The 19,770-nt window shown below is 42.3% G+C and overlaps 1 protein-coding gene across 5 annotated transcripts in view; it reads right to left on the reverse strand.

The window, feature by feature from the left end:
- Nucleotides 1–19,770, reverse strand: part of CTPS2 (CTP synthase 2) — a 110,078-nt gene that overhangs the window by 75,738 nt on the left and 14,570 nt on the right. For 4 of the 5 annotated variants that reach the window (XM_027533499.1, XM_027533498.1, XM_027533500.1 and 1 more), the window contains 6 exons: nucleotides 17,577–17,677; nucleotides 11,006–11,122; nucleotides 10,775–10,858; nucleotides 9,810–9,890; nucleotides 6,325–6,476; nucleotides 1,908–2,040 (listed from right to left, as the gene is read on the reverse strand). In XM_027533499.1, coding sequence (XP_027389300.1) covers nucleotides 1,908–2,040; nucleotides 6,325–6,476; nucleotides 9,810–9,890; nucleotides 10,775–10,858; nucleotides 11,006–11,122; nucleotides 17,577–17,677 — 668 coding nt within the window. Of the gene's footprint in view, nucleotides 1–1,907; nucleotides 2,041–6,324; nucleotides 6,477–9,809; nucleotides 9,891–10,774; nucleotides 10,859–11,005; nucleotides 11,123–12,190; nucleotides 12,442–17,576; nucleotides 17,678–19,770 lie in introns of those variants that run through there. The other variant, XM_027533502.1, reaches the window with a different exon arrangement.

Below are 19,770 nucleotides of genomic sequence, written 5' to 3' on the forward strand. Positions count from 1 at the left end.
GCTGCCAAAGTCACGCAAGATAAACACAGCACAGGCCCATGATTCCAACAAGACTTAGTAGAGGCCACCATCGATGAATTCTATTATAAGAAAAACAGTTATGACAATTCCTGTGTACATAACAGTCCCTATATATCTGTTATTTTAGTATTTCTGTTATACAAATTACTATCTGAATATATCTTAAGATACAAAATTTTACTTTATAAAATTTGTATTATAACAGATTTTCTATTATTGCTTTCTTTTTTCTATGAGGGCCTGGGGGAGCTGAATGAATAGGAAGAATAGGAAGGGAACAATTCATTCGAAAGTCAAAAACAGAAAGTGTTTAGAGAAAGAAGCTACAAAGAGATGAGAGAAAATGAGATAGGTCCTAAGCTGGAAACTACTCAATTTCTTGAACAAGTAAGTGTATCTTTTGGTTCATTATATAAAGGTTTTACCATTTACATCAAAATAATAAGGCCTTCCTAAATTGTGATATACCCAGAGAGAATATCATTAAATATACACATTTATATATAGAGAGAAAAGTCTGGAAAGATATGCATCAAACTGAGAACGACAGGTGCAGCAAGAGAAGGATTTCTGGGAGGAAGAATCTTCTACTTTCTGGATTTTGCATTATGCTTTGCTTAAATTTTATACACTGAGCATATACTACTTCTGTATCTAACAAAGACAAAGAGTATACTCAAGCTATATACATATAACTTCACCTCTGCTAGCCCATATGTGCTAGCCCATATGTATGTGCTCTGTTGTGGCCGATTCTTTGTGACCCCGTGGACTGTAGCCCACCAGGCTCCTCTGTCCATGGGGATTCTCCAGGCAAGAATATTGGAGTGGGTGGCCATGCCCTCCTCCAGGGGATCTCCCCGACCCAGGGATTGAACCTGCATCTCCTGAAGCTCTTGCATTACAGGCAGATTCTTTACCGCTGAGCCACCGGGGAAGCCCCATTTTCTTATTAAGTAAACACAAAATACTTAAATAAGCATGGAGTATATACGTCCCTGAATGTGCAAAGCCTAATTTCAGAAACTGTGCCTTAAACCTGCATGCAGAAAAAAAGTTAACATGGCAGACCTGACCGCTATCCTCGGAAAGGCCTGCTTACAAGGTTGGCCCTTGTCTGGCATCTGGAAACATGATTTGGGGAGAGTTCCCACCATAATCAGGCTTCCCTGGTGGGTTAGCAGTAAAGAATTTGCCTGTAATGCAGAAGACGTGGGAGATATAGGTTTGATCCCTGGGATGGTAAGACCCCCTAGAGGAGGAAATGGCAACCCACTCCAATATTTTTGCCTGGAATATCTCGTAGACAGAGGAGCCTGGCAGGCTACAGTCCGTGAGTTTGCAAAGTTAGAAACGATGAGAGCATGCACACATGCTCACTATTAACAAGATCTGATAAGAGTGGCTCGTTGTGCCTATAGTGTTGGAAGAAACAATATGATTTATGTAGAGCACCCGCTTTCCTCCTGGGAGTCTGGAATTTTGACGCTCTGGAGGCAGAGGGCACCTATGTGACCAGCCCTCAGGAAAAACCTTGGGTGCCAAGCCTCTAAAGAGCTTCCCTGGCAGTCAGCACTTCACCAGTGTTACTACAGCTTATTCCTGGGGGGTTCAAGCACATCCTCTGTGATTTCACTGGAGGAGGACCCTTGGAAGCTTAAAGGTGGTTTCCCCGAGACTTCATCCGACTAGCCTTCTCCTCTGCTGATTTGGCTCTGTATCCTATCACTAAAATAAGTTATACTCATGAGTACAGCTGTATTCTCAGTCCTCTGAGTCCTGGTGAATCACTGAACTTGGGGGTCCTTCAACACAACCTGCCTGTGTACAAGATGAGATTTCACAATGAATGGCTGAAACATGCAGAAGACCAGGCAGGGGCTCACCATCAGATTCAACTTGTGGTTGATGGCCAAGGCTGAGTGTTCCAGGGCTTTGAACACGGAGGCATAGCAGTCCCTGAGCTTGGTGTATTTGCCAACCAGGGCAATGGAACATGTTTTCTGTAACCTTTCATACCTGGGAAGGAAAACAAGCTTAAAGGTTATATGCATGTAACATCACATCACAAGCGTAATGATAGCCACTGTTCTTATCCCAAGGCACTTTTTAAAACCTGAGGAACAGACGTGCCTTGAATTTGATGTACTGACTCAGATTTCCCACCCTACCCCCAAAGAATAAAAATCTGTACTCCAAGATATTTGAAAATCCTGAGAAAGCCCAACATTGGCTTATAAGAGCAAGCACAGACATAAATCCAAGGAGAAAAAGAAAAAGTTAAAAGCATTACAAATAAAAAATTAAAAAGTCTCCCCATCTCATCAACATGAGCTGTCCTTAAATTCACTTATAAGGTGACACTGTATAAGAAAATGTATTCTCAGTGTCAACAGCAGACACTACAATATTAACTTTGTAAGGTGACATCATATGAGAAAATGCATTCAAAGTGTCTACATTAAAAATTGTTCCATTCCCAGCTGACCCACAAAAGCCAAGTTATTTATGACATTTCTGAAGAATGGTGCTGAGAGAACTATTTAAAATACTATAAGCCACTTACATCATTTTTATGAGAAAATTCCATTCTACATAAGATGCTCAATCACAATTTGCCATTAGAGACACAATCTTTACTGTTGCTTCTGTCAGGAGATCTGTTCAAAGTACATGAAAAACATGTGGTCTGGTACTAAGTATGTGGAAATGTCACTCAGGGCTTGAAGATCTTTAAAGGCTCTGAAGCAAACTCTTCCCCCAGACACCTTAGAAAAATGTTACTGGGATGAGGAATATTCCTCTTTTATATCTATATCTGCAAAGAGTGAAAGAGAAGTGTGATGGAAACGAAGTAGAAGGAGAAAAACACACGAAGAGCTAAGAAGTCAAAACTGACAGCAGAGGTGACTTTCTAGGAAGGCGACTGAAGAACGTCAGAGAATGCTGCTAAACCTTTAACTTGCCACTTACTTTTATGTCGCTCTGGAGACTGCCTGCCTGCGCTTCACCTCAGCTATACAAAGGACATAGGTAACAAAGCAAGTTGGTAGCAAGGCAACATTCCAAGATGACGTGATGGGGTGGGAGCGCACCCTGTCCCAGAGTTTGGCCCAGGTGAGCACAGCAGTCTGGCTGAGGCTTCACCCCACTCTCACACCTCCACTGCCAGAGGGACGCAGGGCTGCAGTCAGCATGGCCAGTCCCTCCTTCCACACATCCCTCTCTCCACTCACTCGTGGCTTGTTTTCCCAGGGAACGAGGAGTCACGCAGCAGCCGGGTGGGACAGGGGAGGCCACTGGGCAGCCCAGCTGCCATCCAGGGAGATAAGCTAGGCCTACACCCCTGTGCCCTCCTGTGCTCTTGAACCTGCACAGTCTAGCACCTCCCTCCCCCTGTGCTCTCCATTCAGCCATCAGCCAGGTATGAGGCCTCTGAGCAGCACTGGACCTCCACGACCAAGGCTGCCCCTTTGACTTCTGTTGGCCTTCTTGTATCTATCTCTCTAGAGGCTGTACTGAGGGGATGGGGTCTAAAGAATGGACACTTCACACCTCTATGACCAATGAACCAACATCACAGCCAACATGACGCAGAGAGACTATTGCTCAATATTCCCTTTGCTTGAATCCTGAGCTCAATGGTGGCTCAAAAAACGTATGTCCCCCAGAATCTATGAATGTGTCCATAACTGGGTGGGGGTGGGGGGAACACTTTGCAGACGCAATTAAGTTAAGGATCTCCAGATGAGATCATTCTGGATTCGAATGGGCCCTGACTGCAAAGACAAGCATCCTTATAAAAGAGAAAGGAAGAAGACACAAAGGAGAAGGACATGTGACAAGAGAGAGAGAGAATGGAGTGACATGGCCATAAGCCAAGAACACCAAGGAAGCTAGCCCACAGAGGCCAGGAGAAACACATGGGGCAGATTCTACCTCAGAGCTCCGAAAGGAACCAACCCTGCTCACACCTTGATTTCCTACTTCCAGACTCCACAACTGTGAGAGAACAAATCTCTGTTGGTTTAAGCCACCCACTCTGTGGTAATTTGTTACAGCAGCCACAGGAAACTAGTACAAAAACCAAACTCTGGCTTTAAAAGCACAGAGGCATAGAGTATAGTTTAGAACTAGTTTCAATACAAAGAGTTAAAATATTAAAGTTTCTCATGCTTAAAAAGGATCAGCCCCAAGTACCTAGAAAATTCCCACAAAGTGACTGATTCCTTAAGCATTCTGGAGGACAGGGGCTTAACTGTATCACCAGTCATTGGAGCACCTAAGTTCAGAAAAGGCACTTCATTCCTGGTTCTACTTAGCCCACAAATTCTAAAACACTTTTTAAATTTTAAAATGAAAAGGCAAAAGAATTTTCAATCTACTAGTTACCTATCAAAGGTCAGTGATTTTGTCACCATCAAATCACTTGTTTTATATTTTTATGAATTTGCTCATTTAAACATATTTCATGGGTTTCAATAAATCAAAATTATTATGTTTGGAAGCTCAAACTGTCCCATTTCTAACCAATGCTCTCGGTTACTCAGTTGTGGCTGACTCTTTTTGACACTATCGATTGTAGTCCACCAGGCTCCTCCATCCAGGGGATTTTTCTCAGCAAGAATACTGGAGTGGGTTGTCATTTCCTCCTCCAGGGGATCTTCCTGACCCAGGGATCAAACCCTAGTCTCCTGCATCTCCTGCACTGCAGGCAGATTCTTTACCACTGAGCCACCAGGGAAAGTGAAAGTGAAAGTCACTCAGTCGTGTCCAACTCTTTGCAACCCCATGGACTACACAGTCCATGGAATTCTCCAGACCAGAATACTGGAGTGGGTTGCCATTTCCTCCTCCAGGGTATCTTCCTGACCCAGGAATCAAACTCTAGTCTCCTGCATCTCCTGCACTGCAGGCTGATTCTTTACCAGCTGAGCCACAAAGGAAGCCCAAGAATACTGGAGTGAGTAGTCCATCTTTTCTCCAGCAGATCTTCCCAACCCAGGAATTGAACCAGGGTCTCCTGTATTGCAGGTGGATTGTTTACCAACTGAGCTATCAGGGAAGCCCCCCCCAAAATATTTTGATTATTATAACAGACATCAGTAGCCAATAGTGCCTGATGTGAAGTTAAGGCCCACAGTATTTTCTCTCAAAATTGCCACAGTATGGTACTAGCATACCCCAGTTGTATACAGATGGGAGAACAAGCACAAAGAGATTAAGTAATCTGCCTAAACTCACACAGCTAGTGAAAGGAGAAGCTAGGGTCTGAATCTATGGTGCTTGACACCAGAGCTTACATTTTTTTAAATTGAGATATAAGTGATATATAACATTAATTAGTTCCAGTCACACATGATAATTCAATATATTTATATTTTACAAAATGGTAACCATAAGAATTCTAGTTAACATCCATCACCACACAAAGTTATAAATGTTTTTCTTATGATGAGAACTTTTAAGATCTACTCCTCAGCAACACTGAGCCTACATTTGTAACTACTGCGCCAACTGCCTCTACCTCAGCTACATGAGAAGTGAAGCAGCCAGGAGTTTATGGAGTCATGCCTCATCAACATTTAGTATAAGAAAATAGGCGATGGGGATTTCCTCTGTATACAACATCAAATTAGACAAACCTTGCTGAAATTAATATGATTGTCTTAAAGCTAAAACCTATCAGGGGTTTTTAATACCGACGCTGATAGTTCATAACTGCAGGAGAGAACAACAATGCTGTAGCCAAAACTTCCTATTCAGAAGGATTTCCTTTAAGGAATGTTAGCCAAATCTTAAAAATAAGCAAAACAAAACAAAACCTATAGCATTTTAATCTGTTTAAAATATTCAGAGACTAAATAATAAATCAAAAATTTTTTGATTTATTCCAAAAAAATTTTTTTTAATTCTGGAATCCAAGTTCTTTCAATTCACTTTTCTTTAAGTAGAGCAAAATCAAAGGCCCTGCAAATCTTCAGTTCAGTTCAGTCAATTCAGTCACTCAGTCGTGTCCGACTCTTTGTGATCCCATGAATTGCAGCACACCAGGCCTCCCTGTCCATCACCAACTCCCGGAGTTCACTCAAACTCAGGTCTATCGAGTCGGTGATGCCATCCAAAATCTTCAGAGAACAGCAAAACACCCTGACAATATGCTAGAGCTTTAGATATTTCCCAAACCAAACATGCCCAGGTGGAAAGCAGACTGCTACATAGTTATCTTCTAAGGTAGACCTCAGTCCTACCCACAAAGCCAAGAATTAAGAAAGATTACATTAGTAATTCCTTTCACAGTACCTGTCAGCCATATTTCTCCACTTGGAAAGCAAACTACTTGCAGAATCCCCAATGGGCAGATCCAATCTCTCTTTAAAATATTTAATGATGCCTTGTTCCTCCAAAAGCACAGGCACTCGGTAGGTGGAAGAAACATCATGGATACATATGACCTGATTAATGATGATAAAACACCATATTTAATGGAATGACTCAAATATGCCACAAAAACATACACAAGAATGAGCCAAAACTCAAGAGAGATGGCAGTTTATTTATACTGACAAAAGAAAACCAAGAACCCAGCAACCTAAACAGGAATCAGAATTAATACAAGGTTAGTTTCATCTAATTACAAAACACTGAAGTCATTATTCTACACCCGGAACCATGGATGCTATGGTAGAATATATATATATATATGTATGTATGTATGTACGTATGTGTATATATATATATATCTCTCTCCTGTGCCAGGAACTAGGAACAAAGAATACACACACACACACACACACACACACATATTTTAAACGTTTGAAATTTCTTGAGTTACAGGAATAACTTTGTTAGGTTAACGAGGCTGGCACTGAGATGACTTTAGGACTGGAGTTGGTCACAAGAAAAAGCAAGCAAGTCATTAGAAGGCTGGAACTTTCAGCCACCTGACTGCCAGGGAGGGGATGGGGGCTAGAGACTGAGTTCAGTCAGGTGACCAATGATTTACTTAATCATGCCTATGTAATGAAACCACAATAAAAATGGTGAACACCAGGCCTCAGGGGAGCATCCTCGTTTGTGAATATACAAATGTAATGGAAAGGTGGTGCCCCCTAACTCCATAGGAACAAAAGCTCTTGTGCCTGGGACTCTCCTAGACCTTGCCCTATGTGTCTCTTCATCTGGCTGTTCACTTACACCTTTTATAATAAAATAGTAATCATAAGCAGAGCACTTTTCTGAGTTGTGAGTCATTCTAGAGAATTATCAAATCTGAGGTGGTTACGAGAAGCTTCAACTTTGTAGTCAGCCAGGCAGAAGTGGGGTGGCTTGGAACAAGGGAAACCTGAGGCTGGTGTCTGAAGTGCAGGGCAGTCTTATAAAGGCCTACAGAGTCTGATGCTCACTCCAGCTACTGAGCGTCTGAGTTGAAATGCAGGAACCCCAGGGGTGTCAGAGATTTGGTGTTGGAACATGGATGCTTTGTACATCAGTATCCAAGACACATGGCCCAAGGCACCATCTCCTAAGTCTAGGTTTAGACAGTAGACTTAGAATATATACACCTTGTCCTCTAAGTATGGGTATGTGGTTTGTTCATTCACTCATTTTTTGTTGTAGCTGCTACTATCATTGCTTTTTTGTCTGCCCTTCATTTGGGTAAATTTATAAGCACACATTGAACACAGTCAAATTAATTACACCTATGAGGGGAGAAAGGCTCTTTTAAATGCCAGGTGGTACGGTTGTTTTTCACACCCTAATGAGCTTTCACCATCCTCTCAAGTACAGATAAAGGGCTACTGGCAGGCATTTAAGGATCTGCCACATCCTAAATAAAGGCCAAGAAATGTTCTGCAAACTCTATGTGTTCAGTCTTTCCAAATCCATAGCTATCCAACCAAGGGTTCTTAAGCTGTTTGGACATCGACAACTTGATCTATCTTTAAGACAATTGTGTCTCATCTGTGCATTCCCTGATGCAATTCAAAGTGCCAAGATGTCATTGATATGAGGCTCCATCCCAATTATTAATTAAAATTAAATCTCTGGACAGCCACAATTCCCAGAAGTGGAAGGCATGGGGTGTGGAGCTATTTACTCATCTATCCTCCAGGCCAGAGGATTTTCAAATATCATGGTAACAGCACATCACAGAGATGCCTGTGACCTTCCACTCCCTCCTCGGCAATCCAAGTGAGAAGAGCTCGAAATGCAAGTTCATGAGGAACTAAGAAATGGGAGAATTAACTCATGTTAAAAAAGGCAATGTGCTGACAGATGGAGACAGCAAACTTATGGTAACTAGAAGATAAGGCAAGGGTGGGGGCAGAGGAGAGAGAGAAATTGGAAAACTGGGATTGACATATACACACAACCAGATATAAAATAGATAATAATAAGAAGCTACTGTATGGCACAGGAAACTCCACTCAATACTTTGTAATGACCTATATAGGGAAAGAATCTAAAAAATAGTGGATATATGTATATATATAACTGATTCACTTTGCTGTACACCTGAAGCTAACACAACATTGTAATTCAACTGTACTTCAATAAAAAAATTTTTTAAAGCAATGTGCTAAAAAAAAAAAAAAAAGACTAATAAGCTAGCCTGTGGACTGACAAGATAGAACATTCTTCAGAATCTATAAAGAAAATAAACTCAGGAATTCCCTGGTGGTCCAGTGGTTAGGACTTGGTGCTTTCACTGCAGTGGCTGAGGTTCAATTCCTGGTCAGGGAACTAAGATTCTGCAAGCCATGCAGTGCAGCCAAAAAATAAAGAAAGAAAGAAAAGAAATTCCACATGGTTGAAAGTTTGGACTATCATCTGTTCTCAGAGGTCTTGGCAACCCAACTCTAAAAGCTGTATCCTCCTTCTATTTCAGAAACCAGGTAAAATGTGTGTGATATCCATACCAAGTACTATTTACAAAAAACAAACAAAACCAAGGCTTGATGACATACAGGTACAGAGGAGTGCTTTAAATCTGCCATCACATTTTTCAAAGGCGTTCAGACTTCTGCACTGACCCTGAAGCATCAGCCAGTGAATACATCAGCCTGACTCCTGAGACTCAAGAAATCTGAGTAGATGGTTTTTAGGCTTCAGAAAACCTTGAGATAATCTGAAGGAAACAAAATGTTTTTGCCAAACCTCACCCTTTTCCTGAGGATCCATCAAATCACCTTTTAAACTCCAATCCCTTGTGCCTGAGCCTTATTACAAACAAGAGACAGAGATAAGTGGATAAAAGAAAAGCCAGTTCTCAGATACACAGGTGGAAAGTCCTATAGAACAGAGGACCTGAACCCACATCACAGAAGTTTTTGTAGCAATGAACTGAACTGAGGCCATTGATGTAATCAGAAGTGATAGTGTGAATGTCACTGTAATGTGTGCTTTGGGGTGAGCTAAGCTGTAACAAGTACAAAGGAGAAATTGAAGTAAAAGCCGTAAGTGTCCTGAAAAGACAAGATACAGAGACGATAAGCAGGCTTCAAATGGTTCTCTCTCCAGAGGCTGGACTGCAAGTTTAAAAAAAAAAAATCTGCCTGGCTTTGTACCTGTAATTAAAATTTAAGGAGTGAAATACACAATCTATTTAAGGAGTCAGTAGTCTCAAGACTGTTCACTTAAGGGCAAGGGAGCCATAGTTGCATATGAGTCCCCCAAAGCTTTTATAAATGTTGTGAAAAGTAATACGATAATTTAAGAGGTGTAAAACGCTAGCATCAGCAGAAGTGCCTGCAAGGCAATCAAATCTAAAGAGCAGCACTAACCTGTTCAGGGTTCACATGACAAAACATAGAAATCTTTTCCTTCACAGCCATTTCGATGGGCGTTGAACTCCGGCAGACAATCTGTCAAAGTCCATCATGCACAGGTTAGCAGGCAAGAATTATTAAGCTGTTCACACCGCCATCGGTTTTCAGGAGGAAGCTACGTTAAATTTTGCTCTGAGAGACTTGACCGAGTCTTGACTTGACTTTATGGAGACTTGACTTCTCCATCCTTGGCATCCCACTAGGTTACTAGAAATTGGTCTGAGCACTAATACAAGCAAGTGTAACCAAACTCACCATAAATCCACTGGTAAGAAATGTCACAGCATATGTGGTGAACAGACACGAGGCTCACAAATGTTACTTCCTAAAACTACAGGAAGAAAGCCAGGCCAAGGGTTGGCAAACACTTCTCTAAAGGGCCAAATGGCAAAAGCTTTAGCTTCTGCAGCCATGCAGTCACTGCCCTGACTCCTCAATGGTTCTGCCATGGCGCACAGGCAGCTATAAACAAATGTGGACAATGAGTGGCAGACTGTCACAGCACAACTTCCTACAGGCAGCAGGCTTGCAAGCCCTTACTTGCCCACCCCTGATCTAGACTACTGGCCATAATTGGATTACTGCTATAAACAAGAGAAGGGCTAACCTGACCTAGCAGGCTCAGAGGGAAATCTCCCAGGTCCCAGCTCTCTCCAAAGGACCCAGGGACCACACAAATGACAGGACACTGTACTTGCCCGGATGTCAGTGTGGCCAATCAGATGAGGGCCTGGAGAAGAACAGATGGCCAATTTAGAAATGTGTGAAGCAACAGTTGATGATGAGGGAATAAACCTTCCCCAGGTCCCAGATACAAAAAGTTCAGTCACTGAAACTATTTGAGAGCTAAGACTCAGATGATGCTACAGATTAGGAAATGGAGGTCCTAGTCCACAAAACTTACCCACTCCTTAACTCACCAGATCGGGAGACAGGCCTAATCCCCTCAGCGCACGGACACTGTTTTGTGTGGGTTTGGTTTTTTGTTCTCCGGTAGCACTGGGCTGAAAAGAAATGGGTCACTGTCAGTATGCTGAACATCTGGCTCTTCTGGATAATGAATGGCTCCCTGATTTAAAAGGTGGAGTAAACAGAGCATCACAGGAAAACCTACAGGAGTTGCTGTCTACATACTTATCTGGAAAACTCACCTGTGGGACAAGGCTAACATGAATATTACAGAAATTCTCTCTTTTTGCTTTAAACTGGAATTGTCTGAACGCTTCCACAAACGGCATTCCTTCAATGTCTCCAATGGTGCCACCCAGCTGGGAATGGGGAAAAAAGACACAAGAGGTCATATAGATTCCATGGTATACAGCCTAATAGAACAATTCTTAATACACTAAGCATAAGAACTAAAGTCCCCTGAAAATGGGGGATTACTAAAAGGCTATCAACCCTTCATCTCACCAAGACTGAAACAAACTTTTTTAAAGAAAAGGAGCACTTTAAGAAAAGAGAAGGGAATTTTAAGCAGATAAAAAGACTCAGAATATACACCGCCAGGAGTGAGATCAGTTAGCTTCTACCAGTGGTCCCACTAGAAGGGAGATTTCAAATCCAGTGACAATATGAGAAAGCAGAGAGCCATCTGGCTCTGCCCGGTGTGAAATAGCATTCTCTCTCCATCTCTGCATGAGCCCACACACACACACCCACACACACCCTTCTATGTAGCTGAACAGCCTCCCTGTAATGGTAGTACTACCAGAATTAAATCACTACTATTAAAACATGCTGGCTCTCTGAAACAAGTAGTACCAAAAGCCCTGAGAATATTCCTGACAGTGTAATCCTTTGATAAATGTTAACTTAATTTACATTGTACTGCCAATAAAGTTACTTAAGCATTTTACTTTAGATGAAGATAAAATTCACTTTAACCCATTCATCCTCACCATATTTAAATACTCAAAGATTATCACATGGATTTTTAAATTAATTCTTTAGCATTTGAGTATCTACTACAGGCTCAACACTATAAAGAAGCCCCCAGGAAGAATTTAGGACAACCTGCTTGCTCCTGAGGAGCTCAGAAGTGAGCGAGGAAAATAAGGCAGAGCTAAAGAACAATAAGCAAGAATAAAACTTGAGCATTAAGTGGAATGATCTGGATGTTGGGGAAGAAGAGATCTTGGTGGACCCAAGCCCAGAATTCACCACATTCCCTGGCTTCGAGTACTTGACTGGGTCCAAAATCTACTTGTAGCCCTGACCTCTCCACTGGGCTTTAAAGCCAACTTGTCCTTGGTGTCTCAGATGGGTCAGTAAGTATTCAAACTTACCATGTCCCACACTGAACTCCTGATACCCCCAGCCCTGGGCCTGCTTACCTCTGTGCTTCCTCCCTCATCTCAGCAACAGCATCTCTTCCCAGTAGCTGGTTCAAGCTAGAGGTCTGGAAATCATCCTCAATGCACCTGCTTTTCCTTATCCAACCCCATCCAGTGAGCTGTAGCTCCAAAATATTCTTGCAAACTTCTCTCCACTGCTACCACCCTAGACACCCAGGCCAACATAACCTTTGGCAGGGATTACTGCAATCATCTAAGCCCGGGGTGGCTGAGATGGCCTGCTGCCTGGTTTTACACACGAAGCTGTACCAGCACACAGCCCCGCCCACTCACACATCGCCCAAGGCTGCCTAGGCACTACAATGGCAAAGTGGAGTAGTTGTGACAGAGACTCTCTCACCAGCAAAACTAAACATATTTACTATCTAGCCCTTTACAAAGTTGGCTGCCCCCAATTTTAATGGCCTCTTAGCTTCCACCCTCTCCTGTCCTACCAACTGTTTGTCATATAGCAGTAGAGTGACCTTTTAAAATTCAGAATACATCTCTTCCATGCTTATATCTTTCAGCAGCTCACTGCTTCACTAAAAATAAAATCTAAACTTCTTTAGGCAGCTAACAAAAGGACCTGAATGATCTGGCCCTTGCACATGTCTCTAATCTCACCGCACGTCCCCACTCCCACCTGCCCTTTTCCCATCCCCCTACTCTCCCACCCCCACCTCTGCACTTCAATCTCACTGGCCTTTCAAGTCCTCAGACAGGCCATGCTCTTCCTTCCTGCCCCTTAGGCCCTCCTACTCACCTTCTTCATATTCACCTACTTCCCTTTTATCCTTCAGCCGAGGGAGCTGTATGCCCCTCAGAGTGCAACCTTGACCACCCACCTAAAGCACCCTGTCTGTGCCCTTCCTAGTAACACAGCACAGGGTGCCCTTATTTTATTTGAGTTCTTATCTCCTGTCTCTCAGGCTTCCCTCGTAGCTCAGTGGGTAAAGAATCTGCCTGCAATGCAGGAGACCCAGGTTTGATTCCTGGATTGGGAAGATCCCCTGAAGAAGGAAATGGCAACCCACTCCAGTATTCTTGCCTGGAGAATCCCATGGACAGAGGAGCCTGGCAGGCTACAGTCCATGGAGTTGCAAGAGTCAGACACAGCTTAGCAACTAAACCACCACTCCTATCTCTCTACCCCACTAGGCTGTAAGGTCCTTGAGGGCAGGAACTTGCCTGCCGTATCTCCAGCACTAGCCCAGAGCCCTGCAGGCAGTGCTGAGAATTTAGATTAATAGGACAGGACAGAAGGTCTCGAAATTTAATATAAAGCCCTAGGTCACAGCATTCTAGTACCTGTTACCATAAGTACAACAGGATCAAACTAAGATGTACAAGGATTTCATTGTTATAGAAGAAATTATTCTTTACTAACTTTAACTAAGATAACAAAACAAAATTAAAATTCAAGTCTCCTGGCTATGGAACAGATAGAAATATATGGTCATTCTATAAGTGAATGACAAACTTAATTATGAAAATCCGAGAAATAAAACATGCAATCAGGAAACTGGCGGGGAGGGGGAGGGTGAGGGGTGTAAGTGCTCTCTAACTATAATGCATCAGAAGCTAATGGGGAAAAAATAGGGAAAAAAAAAAAAAGAGGTCTGCACTTTAAACTGTAAAGAGCCATTTTCTGGTTTTTGATGGGGGAGGTATTCTGGGAATAAGCAGGGAATCCAGAAAAGGAAGCAAAAACTGTTAAGATTATCTGCTTTTGCCCCCACATGGCCTATACTGGTACTGCATTCTCTCTGCCAATTTGCAAAGTACCATTACCTCTCCTTTGGTTCACCATTATCTTCACTGTGATAAGAAACTTTCAGTATGATTACCAGAGTAGTCACGACTGAAGTGACTTAGCAGCAGCAGCAGCAGTCCTAAGTTAATTCTCTTCAAGTACAAGAGGGAAAATATCACCCATAACAACATTTTAAGATCTATGCAAAGCCGAAACTGAAGCAGCAGCAAGCAAATCTATGAGATGTGCCATGTCCACTTCACCTTTAAGGAAAGGAATCTTTCTCCGAAAGTTGCTGAGAGAATAAATCTTAAAAATTCTCATCACAAGAAAAAAAGTTTGTTTAACTATGTGAGTTGATGGATGTTGACTAAATTTATTATGGTCATCTATTCACAATATATACATACATCAAATCATGTTGTATACCTAAAACGAATACAATGTTATATGTCAGTTATATCTCAATAAAGCTGCAGAAATTTTTAATTAAAATGTAAAAATAAAACTAAAGGAGTCCTTACATAGGTATAACTGAATCTGCTGTACAGCAGAAATTAACACAACATTGTAAATCAACTATACTTCAATAAAATTAAATATATATATACAAGAAGATTAAGACAACTTTTTAAAAAATTGTTTTATTTTATTTATTGGACACACAGCATGTGGGATCTTAGTTCCTCAACCAGGGATCAAACCCATGCTCCCTCCATTGGGAACTCAGAGTCTTAACCACTGGACCACCAGGGAATCCCCCTAAGACAACTTTTATAATTAAAAAAAAAAAAAAGTAAAGAAGGCCTTTTTGGGGGGAAAGAAGAAATCTTTTATTCCTTTAAGTCAGGTGTAAACTATTCCAGGCTCATGCTTGGATGACCTGCAGTGATAGGAATAAAGTCTGTCAGCTCCACTGGTCTAAGGAGCAGAGGGCTCATCTGCCAAAAAAAGTCTTTGGAGACATTTCAACAGCTTCTACATGTTTAAAACTAAAAATCAGCTTTCGTGGTCCTTTTTAAAAATCTTACATTGTGCACAAGCACAATTGTTGAGCACAACTTAAAATGAACCCAAAAGGATACCTGATTTGTGTCCAATAAGCAAATATAAACAACAAGGTTGATTAGAGAAGGGGTTTTGCTGAGGACAACTTGGCACAGTATAAAAGCTTTGTTCAAAGAGGATTCTAAAAAAACAATAGCTAGAAAAGCTAAGAAGATGAAAAAGAAGTGTTAAGAAGACTTCTCCCATGGCCAAATAGGGCTTATATTTTTTGGTGAAGTTCAGCAGCAGCTCAATTACATTTTAAAAAATACATTTCCTTTTCTCTTTTTTGTTATTATTATTTAAAACATATATATATATATTTTATAAGAGCAGAATCAAGGAATAAAATGCAAAAACATTCATATACATGACCATTTGGAACTTTTCCTGGGATTAAGAAAAAGCTATTCCTTCACCTATCAAAACCTAAAAGTGAGAAAAGAAATCAATAGAAGTTATAAAAAATGTTCAGACTTGGTCGTTACTTTTGAGCCCAGGGGCCAATTCTGGGAAGATCCTTTCTCTTTCCTGTTGCTTGAACAACAGCAAAAATCAATGAAAGCACTAGACCAGCACAGTCCAACAGAAATATAATGTGAGTTATGTACATAATTTTAAAGTTTTTAGTTGCCATATTTAGAAAAGCAAAATTAAACTGGAGAAATTAATTTTAACACTACATTTTATATAGCAGAGTATATCCAAAATATTATCATTTCAACATATCGCCAATTTTTTAAAAATTATTAGGTGCTTTACATTCTTTTTTTTTTAATACTAAGTCTTTGAAGTCCGGTTATATTTTAAAGTCACAGCACACCTCAGTTTGAATGGTCTGCTTTCACGTGTTCAACAGCCCCATGTGGTGAGTGGCTACCATACTGGACAAGGTGGTACTCTGCAATAAACAATCAGTGTAAACCAAAGGAGTGAGGGCTTGTCCATCCCTCTGCTGGGCTTGAATAAAATCAATCTTGGACTGATCTTTAAGATACTGATATTGTTAAATGGCACCTTCCAGTTGGCATTAATTTGTGCTTTTTCAAAAATTAAAACAATGCATGCACATGGTTAAAGAAACAAATCGTACAGCAGAACTTACAATAAAAAGCAAGAGTTCCCTGCCCCACTCTTCCCTCTCCCAAGTTTGATTCCCCAAAACAAGTACTTTAACTTCTCTGTTGGGATTTCTTCTGGTGACCTCCATATCTCTAAACCAAAGTCCATCCAGCTCAGCTTTCTTGACTTAGCCATTTCAGACACCCTCTTGGACTTCCCAGGTGGGGCTGGTGGTAAAGAACCCGTCTGCCAATGCAGAAGACATAAAAGATGCAGGTTCGATCCCTGGGTTGGGAAGATACCCCCGCAGGAGGGCACGGCTACCCACTCCAGTATTCTTGCCTGGGAAATCCCATGGACACAGGAGCGTGGTGGGCTACGGTCCATAGGGTTGCAAATAGTCGGACATGACTGAAGAGACTTACCACAGCTAAAGGATGTAGGTGTACTTCCTGCTGTGACAGATGAGGATACAGCTCTCTGGTACCCCTATCCCCAGATCCCAATCTAACTGGTAATTCTACTGGTTACTAACCTGAGATACTTTTGCTTCCTTTTTCAGCCAGCTACTAACAGTATCTATAGACCCTCACAGGGTTAAATGAGAGTGTGCTCTCCCTCTCTGCCTCCAGCACTCCTTCTCACTTCCACCTCACGACACAGTTTTTTGTGTGTGTCAGTGCCATGCTGATAAGCGATCCAGCTGGGCTATGAACCCAAGCAGTCTGGCTCCAGACTCTTAACCACTAAGCCAAACACTGTTTGGGGGCCATGATAGAAATTTGAACTTGGGCAGTCTGCCTCTAAGATACAAAAATTGTTCATTATTCTCCTCTCCTGCCTGGCAGTTAGATCAACTGACATTTAGATAAGGAGTACATGGATGTTATTCTCATTCTGAACACTGAGAGGAAGGGAAGCAGTGAACAAGTGGCAAGTAAAAATACTATGCTCTTTCTTTAAACAGCTAATACTCACTTCTCACCTCCAAATTACCTCTACAGTTGGACTTCCCTAACTCCGTCTTTACTTTCAAAGCATTTTGCAAATAGCACTGAGTAGAATGCATTCTGCAACTGTTTGGTCCCCACTTACAGACTGGTGCATGCCCACCCCAGGAATACTCATCCAGTTTAAGCCAATCTTGCCCACTGACTTGTGACCAAAAGAGCAAAGACCATCTATATTGCTCCATGCTGTAATCCTACCTCCTAGCTGGGTGTCCAGCATACATGATACCATCTATTCACATTCCTTGAATGAAGGAAGATCAGCTGCTTAAAAACCCATAAGGAAGGGACTTCCCTGGCAGTCCAACCATTAAGGGTTAAGACTTCCTGCTTCCATGGCAGAGGGCGCAGGTCTGACCCATGGTTGGGGAACTAAGATCCCACATGTCCACAGGGTGCGGACAAAAAAATTAACAAATAAAATAAAAATCTCAGTAGTTCCATATTAAAAAAAGTGGTTTTTTAACTCATAAGGATACAAACTTATAAAGAAATAAAGTTCCATGCTTGCCTCAATAACGCATATTTGGGGCTCTTCCTTATGACCATCCACAGGCACCATGGCTTGATTCATAACCCACTCCTGGACAGCATCAGTAATGTGAGGGACAACTGCAGAAAGAGGTAATAATTAGCACAAAAGTGTATTTCAGTGTCACGGTTATGAGAAATGAATGTATTAGTGTCTGTTGACCTCCCAAATAACCTGAAAGCTACCTGGCAAATGAGACAAGCTCCAGTCCTAGTGTTACTATCCATGTCCCTGAAATTAATATTACTGACCCAACACAGATTTAGTCATTTAATGTTATGCCATCTCTTTTGAAATCCACCAACCCCAGAGAAACACAGAGCAGAAGTGCCATCTTTGAAGCAACTAGAAAACATCTAAAATGCCAACTAAAAACTGTGCAAGGAGGGCTGCTAAGGGTGCTGAACGCCAAATTCCTAGGGGAAGAAGGACGCAGAGTGGCCCAGCCCTGCAAACCCTGGGCAGCCCACCAGCCAGTGGGGAGGAGTCACTGAGAGGATGTAGAGGAGGCCTGCAGGCTGACCAGAGGCCTGCAGCGGCTACTGTCAGCTGAAGAGGCTAAAAGGTGGCATCTCCACAAGCACGAAGCTCCGGGCTAAGTGCTGAGCAAGCCTGCAGCAGCTGGTCTCAGCCAAAGAAGCAAAAAAAAAGTGTTTTTGTTTCTAATTAAGTAACCTAATACAAAGTAAGAAGGAGAAATGGTGGCCTCTGGGAAACTGAAGTGGAGAAGTGCCTGTCAAGTCAGTCACCTGCCCCACCAGCCCTTGGGGCTCCCAGGCACCCCTCCCCCTCACTCCAGGCGGGAGGAAGTCGTCTCTGATTGGTGCGTTTGGAACGACCCATTGCAGCATGCCCAGCCCAACACCTTTCTGTGAGGACTGGGTACGTCAGCTCTCCCTCCATGTGGGCAGCACAGGCACTCAGACTGCAGGTCCAGGTTTGGGACCTTGCCCTTTCCCTAATTTGGGGAGGTGACTGGTATGAGGCAGCAAACTCTCCCTCCCTCGGGTTTTCCCAATAGAGAAAAACTATTAGAAAGCACAGCTGCATCAATAGAGATCTAAGCCACACCATCCAGTGTCGGCAGTAACATAGCTGATCTTTTGAGCTCCATCTGTCCAATTTCTTTATCTACTTCTCACCTGCTTTGCAACCTGAAGGTGATTTAAACGGGGTGGGAAACTAGCATCTTAACCCTACCATGCAGTTCAGTTCAGTTCAGTCCAGTCGCTCAGTCATTTCCGACTCTGCGACCCCGAGGACTGCAGCAGGCCAGGCTTCCCTGTCCATCACCAACTCCTGGAACTTGCTCAAACTCATGTCCATCCACTCAGTGATGCCATCCAACCATCTCATCCTCTGTCACCCCCTTCTCTTCCTGTCTTCAATCTTCCCCAGGATCAGGGTCTTTTCCAATGAGTCAGTTCTTCGCATCAGGTGACCAAAGTATTGGAGTTTCAGCTTCAACATCAGTCCTTCCAATGAATACTCAGGACTGATTTCCTTAAAGATTGACTGGTTGGATCTCTTTGCAGTCCAAGGAACTTTCAAGAGTCTTTTCCAACACCACAGTTCAAAAGCATCAATTCTTTGGTGCTCAGCTTTCTTTATGGTCCAACTCTCACATCCATACATGACTACTGGAAAAACCATAGCTTTGACTAGAGGGACCTTTGATGGCAAAGTAACGTCTCTGCTTTCTAATATGCTGTCTAGGTTGGTCATAGCTTTTCGTCCAAGGAGCAAGCGTCTTTTAATTTCATGGCTGCAATCACCATCTGCAGTGATTTTGGAGCCCCCCAAAATAAAGTCTGTCACTGTTTCCCCATCTATTTGCCATGAAGTGATGGGACTGAATGCCATAATCTTAGTTTTCTGAATGTTGTTGAGTTTTAAGTTAGCTTTTTCACTCTCCTCTTTCACTTTCATCACGAGGCTCTTTAGTTCTTCTTCACTTTCTGCTATAAGCGTGGTGTCATCTGCATATCTGAGGTTATTGTTATTTCTCCTGGCAATCTTGATTCTAGCTTGTGCTTCATCCAGCCCGGCATTTCACATGATGTACTCTGCATATAAGAAGCAGGGTGACCACATACAGCCTTGACATACTCCTTTCCCAATTTGGAACCAGTCTATTGGTCCATGCCTGGTTCTAACTGTTGCTTCTTAACCT

This window comes from Bos indicus x Bos taurus, chromosome X (genome assembly GCF_003369695.1).
Source record: "Bos indicus x Bos taurus breed Angus x Brahman F1 hybrid chromosome X, Bos_hybrid_MaternalHap_v2.0, whole genome shotgun sequence".
NCBI lineage: Eukaryota > Metazoa > Chordata > Mammalia > Artiodactyla > Bovidae > Bos > Bos indicus x Bos taurus.